The following is a 10,757-nucleotide window of genomic DNA, read 5'->3' as shown; positions in this document are numbered from 1 at the left end:
GTAGTTGTGTTGCTCAAATCTTATGGATGAAACAACAATTGGAAGATTTTGGTTTAAAATATAATCTTGTTCCAATTAGGTGTGACAACACAAGTGCCATAAAGCTGATCAAAAATCCAGTCCAACATTCAAGAACAAAACATATTGAGATCAGACATCATTTTATTAGAGATCATGTTCAAAATGAAAATATCAAAATAGAGTTTGTTGCCTCTGAAAATCAACTTGCTGACATTTTTACAAAACCACTTAATGAAGAAACCTTTTGTAGAATTAGAAGGGAAATTGGTATGTGTGAACCACTTGCTTGAAATGTAAGTCATAATAATTTCATGTTTTACATTTTGTTTAATGTGTCTGTGATCTGCTGTAATATAAGTTTGCTAAGAAATCTTTAAAGAATATTAGCTAACTTGTTTGTGTACTCGTAAAATTAGTTTACTAAGTTGTATGCTAATATTGCGTGACTAAAATTAGTTTGCTATATCATGTACTGTTCAAATTTCAAACCAAAAGGTGATTGTGCTTGAAATTCTCTGCGTGTCCAGCAATGCATTTATCTTTTCACATTTGATATCACATTCTCAGTGCTGTGTCAGACATGTAGAAATATATATTTGTGCATATAAAGATAGATAGACTTGTTTGAAATAATAAAAAAAAAAAGGAGAAAACAGGTTCAGAGAAAGTACACTGGAATAGAAAAGCTCGGGACTCAAGAGAACTTAAAAACCTCTGCCACACGAAACCATCACCCTCTCTCTCCTTTGCTTCAGTTCACGACACTATACCTCTAAATCAAACCCATTTTCTTTCCGGCAAAACAAACCCATCACTTACCAAAAGCCATTGTCCCTCTATCTGCTCATCTCTCTCTCTCCTCATCTTCGTTCATCATTCACCGAAAGCCATTGTTAAATTTCATTTTTTTTAATGGCTCGCGCTAAACGCAAGTCCCCTGTTGCTGCGGTTGCTTCATCTTCCTCGTCAGCCTCCGATGACATCCCCATCGCTACATTACGAAAGAAATTGAAGGGAAAGAAGAACTTACCTGAATCGAAATCAACCATTGCCTCTTCCGACCCATCCAAGGCTATCGAACTCACTATATCGACACCCGAAAAGAAAAAGAAGCAACAAAAGCAAGGGATTGATACCCAACGCAAAATGTGCACCGTCAAATCTTCGGGCTCAGTGGATAAAGTGTTGCTAGATTGCAAATTTATCAAATGGGAATACTTTAATCAGGTAAACTTTCAATTCAAAGAGCTTTTTGAGTTTCAAGGATGGATGGATGTGTGTGAATGTACAAATGAGTATTACCCTAGGCTTGTTCAAGAGTTTTATAGGACTTTAAGAACAGTTGATGATGAGGACAAATTTGAGGTAGTTTTGAATGACAGTGTATATGGTGTCTCTGTTGAAATGATAGCTATGGCTTTGAACTTGCCTAATGATGGAAATAAAATTTCCACACATAAGGATGTTGCTAGGGTGGCAGGCTTTAATTTGGTTGAGTTTGAAAACGAAGTGTTCCCTGCTAACACTGCCACAAATGAAAAGTCCACTAGCACAAAAGCTTTTCAACATATCAAAATCATTCACAGTATGGTGAACTACATTTTCTGTCCTAAATCTGGTAGCTATGGTTATTTGAGTCACCTGGACATGTGTATTATGTGGCACATTGTTAACAAAGTAAGGATGCATTTGGCTTATTTGATTTTCAAAAACATGTGCAAAGCTTATGGGATTGGAAAACTGCCTTATGCACATCTCTTGACTGCTGTGTTTAAAGAGTTACATGTTAATGTCTCTAAGGAAAGCTCTAGGACTGATTTGATTTTGCTTAGAGAAATTCACTCTGACACTGATGGAAGAAAGAAAAGGTTTGAAAAGGGTGGTTCTTCCTCAGCTAAGGTTGGTTCAGATTCTACAAATGAGTTTATGAGTGAGCTTCAAGGGCTAAAAGCTGCTGTTAATGAGCAATTTAGTTCAAACCATCAATCCATTGAACTCCTGAGAAAATTTGTGGATGTGGTTGACTACAAAGTGAGTCACCTGCTTACTCAAAATGAGGAATTAAAAAGGCTAATTGTAGATCTTCAGCAGGCCAAGGAAACTGGTTTCCCAACTAAAGTTGAGGCTGCTACTCAAGTCTCTGCTCATAGTACTGGTAAGGGTGAAAGTAATAAGGTTGGTGAGTCTCCAGCTGCTGTGGCACATGAAAGTGACCAAGTAGCTGAACCTGAGCTTGAACCTGCAGTAGAAGTCCCTGTTGAGCATGCTAGTGACCAGGTCATTGAACTTGAAATTGGCCCTGCAACTGGTGTACCTACTGAGCATGATGGTGAAAAGGTTGTAGAACCTGAAGGTGAGCTACCTGTTGAACCTCCAAGTGCACCACCTATTGAACCTCCAAGTGCACCACCTGTTGAAACTGCTGCTGCCCCTACGTAGCAGAAGGAAGCTTCTCTCAAGGATCACCAAGAGAGTGCTCCAACTCAGCTATCTGCAGTTGCTGCCCCTGCAGCCAAGAAAGGGAGAAAAAGGACTAAATCCACCGTGTCAAATCCATACCAGTCCCTAGCTGCTGCTCTTCAACCACCATCTGATGAAGATGAGCCACAGAAGGATGATCAAGTGGTTGACCAAGGATCTCAGCCACCTGCTGCTAAACCCACCAGGAAGAAGTTGGTGCCTTCCAAATCCACTCGCAAGAGCAAAAGACTAAAATGATTTCCATATAATCTGGATTTTTAGTTTGCTATATGCAATTTTAGTTTACTAGTCTGTTTGCTACTATTGGTTTTTAGTTTGCTACTGTTCACTTTACTGCGTTCACATTTGGGCTAACATGATTCTTTTTGGGTTATTTTCTCCTGTTTCCTTTTTGATTGATGACAAAAAGGGGGAGAATAGGATGGATATGGATATGTGAATATGTGTTTATACTTGTGTTGATGGATATGGATATGTGAATATGTGTTTATAGGATGGATATGAATGTGTTGATACTTGTGTTGATGGATATGTGTTTATACTTGTGACAACTAGAAATGCTTTTTGAGAATATTGTGAACATGCTTTATAGCATAAACTCAGGGGGAGCTTATGTACAGAAAATAGATTTCTTGAAAATTATGGACATATATTTAAGGGGAGCATTTTCGGCATACTATACTTGGATTTACATACTCACATAAACTTTCACACACTTTCATTTTTTATTGTTGATTCAATTGAGTTTTGTCATCATCAAAAAGGGGGAGATTGTTGACCCCGTGTAGCTCAAAATGAGCATTGATTTTGATGATAACAAAACTCAAACAAAATCTATCTAACCCAACTTTAAAGTGATGTGTAGATTCTTTGTCTTATTCATAAAGAATTCTTAAAGTTGCATCTAAGGAGAAAGGATACTCAAAGGCATTTCAAGACAAATCCAAAATGAGAAAAGAACAAGACTATGAAAGCCAAGACTCAAAGAAAAGGTATAAAAGGCATAGTATTAGAGATTGAGTCTTAGGTCTTTTGTGAAAAGAATGGATGAGAATTTAGTCATATGGAGCTCAAAAATGAAATTTTATTTTCTGATTACTTCTTCTCATCATGACCTTGGACACTACTATTGAAACAATTTTTTTAAGGTCTAAATCATTTTACATTGCAAGTTGAGACATGCAGCTGTTGACTTAGTTTGCTAACTGGTCTGCCAAAATTTTTAGTTTGCTAATGTGTTTGCTAAAAATGTTAGTTTACTAACCAGTTTACTGGCTGCTACCAAAACTTCATTAGTTTGCTAATTGATCAGAGCTGCTCAACTTCGCACAAAAGGACAAAATAATGGCCATTTTGTCTTGGACAGTGTGTATAACGTTCCAAAAGGGTTTCAAACGGTCTAAAATGATTTGGAACTATAAATACACTTTCTTTACTTCATTTACACTTGATGAAAACTTACATTTGAACTCCAATATTGATTTTTCATTTATTGCTTTCATTCAAGAGCTTTAAAGTCTTTGAGCTACCATTGGCAAATCAACTCATCTCTTCTTTATAGTTTGATTTGTATTGAGTAAGAGTGAGTGTTGAAACATTAAATTGCATTTAAGAGAGGTTGTACAAGCACCTATTGAAGCTTGAGAGAGTAAGTGCTTGTGATAGCACTTGTGAAGGTTTCAAGCTACCTTGGTAAAAGCTTGGTGTTGAAAAGTTGTAAAGGGCTTTTGGTCTTTTGCCTTCAAAAGAGCAAATAGTGGAGAGAAGACTCAAAGAGGGTTCTTTGAGAGAGTGGATGTAGGCTAGTTAAGCCGAACCACTATAAAAATTATTGTGTTTGATCTCTCTAACCTTGACCTCCTTACTTTTGTGCAATTTAAATTTTTCTTGTTATACATGATATTGAATGTTGGTTGAATAGATTGAATTGATAAACTTGAGGACATATTGAGTGACATGAGAAATTAGTTGTATATTGTATGTTACATGTTTTGTTAGATATTGCCATATACATTGATTGAGGCTTGAATTGCAACTTAGGAACACATTGTTGAAAAACATATTACTTTCATTATAGAGAAGCACCTAGTTGAATAAAGCTACAATTTTCATTAGGCTACAAGCAAGAGCCGAAAAATTGTTAAAGTCCAATTCACCCCCCCTCTTGGACTATTTTGGGACAACAGTACCCTGAATTACCCACTTCCTTACTTTTCTCTTAGTCTCCAGAATGCAAGCAATATTCACCCTTCTCCTTTCCAAAATATCCACAAGCTCCATTAATTTTCCTGTAAGTGATCCAACATTCCAAGTACCAACCCTGATCCTCCTCCTAGCCTGCTCCTTCCTAATTGATCTCTTTCTATGATATCTTCTATTGTTTTCTACGTCTATCTTGTGTTCTGTTCCATTATCTGTTCTACCATCTGTCCTATGGACTAATTTCTTTACCCACACCCGTCCATGATGTGGGAACCCTTGCTCACTTAACACCACACCCGAGCGCCAGCATGGCGCGTCGCTTTCGGTGAACGCCCTACACCCTTGCATATTTCTCACTACACCCAGGCTCCGATGTAGATCGTCGTTAGTAGAGGACGCCCCAACGTTTATATCATTTGAATCCATATCATAAGGTGTGACGAAATTTTTACGCTGGTTGTCACCTACCGCAACCCTCCTCCTTTATCCGGGGTTAGGACCGGCTAAGCGCAAACTACTTAGGCGGAGTTAAATAATGGAGTTCAATTGTAGTAAATTTCAAAGTCCAAAATATGTATGTTAAAAAAATAGTTTAGGATACAATTATAAAAAAGTAAAATTTTAGATATTTTTAGACATTTTCACTGTTAGAATTAATGGCAGAGATTAGAGTATTTTATTAAAAGAAAAGTTTGTAGAACAATTGTAAGAAAATAAGTTAGAGGATTTTTTTTTTTTATATTACCCCTATTGTATATGAGGAATCTAAATCTTTTTCATTTTTAAAAAATTGTAGTTTATGCAAAAGGGAATAATCATTTTATTAGTATATTATAATCTCAATTATTATTGAGATAATTCGAATTATTAATCTAATCACCAACTAAATATTTTTTTAAAGAAAAACAGACAGCTACTTCAGGAATTAACCAGTTTGCATCACTATCAGAGAATATCATTGATGGCCTAGTGGTGATTTTTTTTTTTCCTTTTGACCAAACACTTGGTATGAAAAGAATGATTTTATTTTTTCTATCATAACTACCAAAATCAGTTAAGAATTCAAGGTCAATGAAGAAATTGTCAGCGGCATCAACATTTTTGGAGATTATTTTTTTTATTACAAATGACATTTTCAGAGAATTTTAAAATGATGGGTTTTAGTTGAGTATTTCCCTCAAGTAACACTAAATATTTATTATTATACATATACATTAAGTTTCTCTTAATGGATTTTATTTACAATGTCAGAGTTTCTAACTTTAGAGTTGTCCTTGTTAAGCACAAACTCTCGTAAATGAGGTAGTCAGATTCAAACTCTAAACATTTGAGTTTAAGAAATCACACAACCTACAAATTTAAGCTTGCAAAGGAGGGCTCTAAAAATAATTATATATATCTCTATTGCAAATCTGGTATTTGAATTCATTACAGTTTCTGCACGAACAACATCCCCTACTATTTGGTACCTTGAAAGAAACCTGTTCTGTATTCATTCTTCACTGATTTTCAATGCTCTTGTAAAACCCCTTCACAATCACAAACCATTTTATTTGGTACGAAGGCCAAAGCAAATTCCAGTTGAGATAAACAATGTTAGAAGGTTCAGTAACCTTTCTACTGATGAAGCTCTCAGAAATTCTAACAGATCAGAACGATCTCTTGTTTGGGGTTCGGGGAGACGCTAAGTACATCAGGGATGAGTTACAGTTCTCGTTAGCCGTTTTAAGAGATGCAGAGTCAATGGAGGAGGAGGAGATTGACCCTTTGCTAAAAGTGTGGGTGAAGAACTTGAGAGATGTGGCTTATGAAATGGAAGATGTTCTTGATGATTTCAAGCTGCATCTTGCACATGATCATGGGCATGGCTTCTGTGTTTGTCTTAATAAAACTTCCGACTTCATTATATCTTTGAAAGCTCGTCATCAAATTGCTTCAACAATGCGAGACATCAGAACCAGAATAAGAGAAATCAAGATCAGAGTAGAAGACATCTCTAAAGCACGTAGTTCATTTACCCACATCAATTCAAGATGGCGAGAAGTCAATTATAGCGGTGGAGCGGACCTGGCTGCACAGCGGGATGCTCTTCCACTAGAAGAAGCCAATCTAGTGGGCATTGAAATGCCTAAAGGGCGGCTTATTGGGTGGCTTCTTGGAAGTAAATCAGAACTTGAAGTGGTTTCAGTGGTTGGAATGGCAGGTGTGGGTAAAACCACATTGGTGAAACTAGTATACGAGAATTCAGAAGTTAAGAAACACTTTATGTTTTGTGCTTGGATTGTTCTTACTCAATATTTCAAGACAGGGGACCTCCTAAAAGACATCGTCCAACAACTCTACCATGTGCTCAGGGAGCCAAGTCCTGAAGGAATTGACACCATGAGCGACCATGAGCTAAGGGTGGAAATAAATAAATTTCTTCAACAAAGAAGGTACCTTATTGTCTTGGATGATGTGTGGAATAATGATGCCTGGAATACTTTTAAACATGCATTTCCAAACAACAAAGAAGGAAGCCGAATATTGCTTACGACACGCAGAAGTGAAGTTGCCAAAAATGCCTCCATTGAATCTCCTGATAAAGTCTACGCTTTGAATCCATTATCTTCAGAAGAGGCTTGGACTTTGTTTTGCAGGAAGACATTTCGGAGCAACTCCTGCCTTCCACATCTGGAGAATGTATCACAACAAATCCTGGGTAGGTGTGAAGGACTGCCACTTGCAATTACAGCAATCAGTGGTGTTCTGGCAACAAGGGACAACACTAGGATAGATGAATGGGACATGATTTACAGAAGCCTCAGTGCTGAAATACAAGCCAACAACAGTCTCGGGAGTATGAAGAAAGTCCTGTCGCTCAGTTACTATAATTTACCATACTATCTCAAATGTTGTTTGCTCTACTTCAGCATCTTTCCTGAAGGCTACCCAATTGAGCGTAGGAGACTTATTCGATTGTGGACTGCAGAAGGATTCGTTGTCGAAACAGAAGGAAGGATGCTAGAGGAAGTTGCAGAAGGTTACCTCAACGAGCTCATAGAAAGAAGCTTGGTCCAAGTTGTAGAGGCTACCAGCGATGGTCGGGTCAAAAAATGCCGTATCCAAGGCCTTCTGCATGACATTATCACTTCCATGGCAAAAGATCAGGGTTTTGCAGCAATAGCAAAAGAAGAAAGCATGACGTTGCCTGAAAGAGTTCGCCGCCTTTCCATACAGAATGCCAGGACAAGAATACAACGAATAAGTCAGTTTACTTCTGCCTCAGGACTTCGTTCATTGCTTGTGTTCTCGGGGCTAGATATTTTACCTGAATCTCCATTATTTGATCTTTCTCCTAGCAATTTAAGAATGCTCAACGTGTTAGAACTGGGTGGCACGCAATTGGAGGATTTTCCAAATGAAGTTACTAACCTCTTGCTTTTAAAGTATCTAAGTTTGAGAAATACCGAGGTGAATCACATCCCAAGCTCTATTGGCAATCTGCAGTACCTGGAAACCTTAGATCTAAAGAATTCTCGAGTCATAGAATTGCCAAATACAATTCTGAAGCTCCAAAAACTTCGCCATATACTTGTGTATCGCTACGAGACAAAGTTTGCTGATCAGATGGAAACCAAGCAAACAATCGGCTTTAAGCTACAAACTCATATAAGAGGTCTACAGTCCCTCCAAAAGCTTTGCTTCTTAGAGGCAAATCAAGACTTGATGAGAGAACTAGGAAAACTGACTAAGCTGAGAAGATTGGGCATTGTGAATTTAAGGAGAGAAGATGGAAGTAATCTTTGTCCTTCCATTGAAAAGCTGACCAACCTTCGTGCATTATCTGTTGTATCAACCACGGAAAGTGAGTTCATCGATTTAGGGCATATATCTTCTCCTCCTCGATTTCTTCAACGACTATATTTGAAAGGACGTTTAGAGAGACTACCTGACTGGATTTCTTCACTTGACAATTTGAAAAAGGTAGTTTTGAAATGGAGCTGGCAAAGTGGTGATCCGCTTCTATCTCTTCAACATTTGCCCAGTTTAGTACATGTTGAGTTTGTGCAAGTTTATGATGGAGAGCTATTGCACTTTCGAGCTAAAGGATTCCGAAGCCTTAAGTTTTTGGGTCTGAACAAATTAGATAGACTCAGAGAGATCATTATTGAGCCAGGAGCAATGCCTTTTCTGCAAAAGCTAGTTGTCCAAAACTGTGGTCTGTTGCAGAGGGTTCCATCAGGCATTGAACATCTTGCTCACCTAAGAGTATTGGAATTTATAAATATGCCCGTAAATTTAATCGTGACACTACATCCCGACCGAAATGATGGAGATTATCTAAAGATTGCAGAGGTACCGGAGGTCTACTTCTACACCTACTGGAATAATGGTAAATGGGATGTCTTCTCTTTAGAGATATTCAGAAAAGGTGGTCCTCAATCTAAGCAGTCCTCACAGTTGTCGACCAGTAGTGTTCCGGTTGAAGCTTCCTCTACTCAGGAGATCACATCTACTCTCCCTATCGCACACGAGATCACATCTACTCTCTCAATTGCTACAAATCTTGCTGCTTCAAGTCCTGCTTCCACTGTTTCAGCATCAATTGGGGTGGAGACCATTGACCAAGGTAACTTATTGCCATATTAAACTTTTCCTCGACTGACCTGTCTGATGTTATAAATCTATATATTTGATTCAGCAGGTTCATCTGCAATTCCCCCTTCAATGATTCCTACCAAAACTGGACCACCAGCATCTCATTCTGAACCTTTCCCATCAATTTTCACGGAATTGGAAGCAACAGCAAGCTTGAGTCAGGTATGATGATCACTTTTAACCATGGCTTGTTGAAATTTCAAACTGACTTATCTTTCTGTTCCTTAGGTAATGAATGAAGATGCGGCAATAGATGCTTTTATAGATCATATCTTGAATGTTGATGGTCCTAAAGGGAGCTCTTGGAAGCTGGCATCATCGTCTAGTCCTTCCCTTTTGCAAGCATTGAACATTGTTATGTCTGGTTTAAAGCAAGGAATCACTCTAATGGCTAACCCTTCTGATTTAGCACAAGTTGAAGAAGCAATTTCTTCATTGATCGCAGCATCAGCTAGTCTTTCCCTTTCCGCTGATGAAGCTTCAGCCTTGCAAAGGACTCGCCAGTATTTGAATAGACAAAGTGAGCGCAGATCATCAGTAGATACAAAAAGCCAAGAGTTGGAGCGAATTGAACTTCAAATTTCACAAGGTGAGGAAGGTACTAAGGCTTATGCTTCTCAGATTAAAGAATGTCGCTCCGATCGTGACTTATTGAAAGTTCAGATTGTTGATTTAGAGAATCAACTAGCCAAAGCTCGTGAAGATTTGGAAGTTGTTGGTTCAAAATTGGGAGGACTTCTCCAAGATTTGAAACAACAAGGTGCGACTGTTTCAGAGAATCGGGAAATCAAGAAAAAGCTAAATGTGGAAATTCAACAACTTCAAGACATGATTCTTTCTGATAATTCAACTCAAAGTCTTCTGCCCATTTTGGATTCTTTAAAGCTTAAATTAGCTTGAGTTTTAATGCTTCTATGGGTGAGGCTTCCTGTAATATTTTAGACCCTGCAGCTTCTTGGCTTCCTAAGCTTGCCCACCTTAGAACTTTTCTTTTTTTGGGATGTTCTAGTGTGCTGTTATAAAAGAAGCTCTTTTCTTTCTGAAATTAGAGTATTGATATTTTTGAGAGAGTTCTGTGTAAGTGCGAGAGTTCTAGTGTGCTCTTATATATTTGGATTTATGTATTATTAAGTTAATATCAAAATATTAAATAAACCATATAAAAAAACTCAAATAATAAACATGTTCATAAACATTATTGAGCCAACGAGCAAAGTTGTTTGGTTATACCCAAATAATAATGATAAAAGAATATAAAACCAACAATTTTGTTTTGGAAGTTGAATAAGCACATGTTAACTGGTGATCTTTTTTCCATTTTCATATACAATTTGCTCATCTGAATATTACTCAGTTCTCTTACTACTCTGTCAAGCCAAATGAAGATGCATTTTGATATCTGCTTAGGCTAC

General features: G+C 37.6%; 1 protein-coding gene across 1 annotated transcript; it reads left to right on the top strand.

The window, feature by feature from the left end:
* Positions 1–6,125: 6,125 nt before the first annotated feature.
* Positions 6,126–9,521, top strand: LOC110672894 (disease resistance protein RPM1-like). Its single transcript, XM_058134020.1, has one exon. It carries the CDS (start codon positions 6,298–6,300, stop codon positions 9,334–9,336), a length of 3,039 nt encoding a protein of 1,012 aa, XP_057990003.1. The 5' UTR covers positions 6,126–6,297; the 3' UTR covers positions 9,337–9,521.
* The last annotated feature ends 1,236 nt before the right edge of the window (positions 9,522–10,757 follow it).

This window comes from Hevea brasiliensis, chromosome 14 (assembly GCF_030052815.1).
Source record: "Hevea brasiliensis isolate MT/VB/25A 57/8 chromosome 14, ASM3005281v1, whole genome shotgun sequence".
NCBI classification, from domain to species: Eukaryota; Viridiplantae; Streptophyta; class Magnoliopsida; order Malpighiales; family Euphorbiaceae; genus Hevea; species Hevea brasiliensis.
This window is presented reverse-complemented; position numbering and strand designations above follow the sequence as displayed.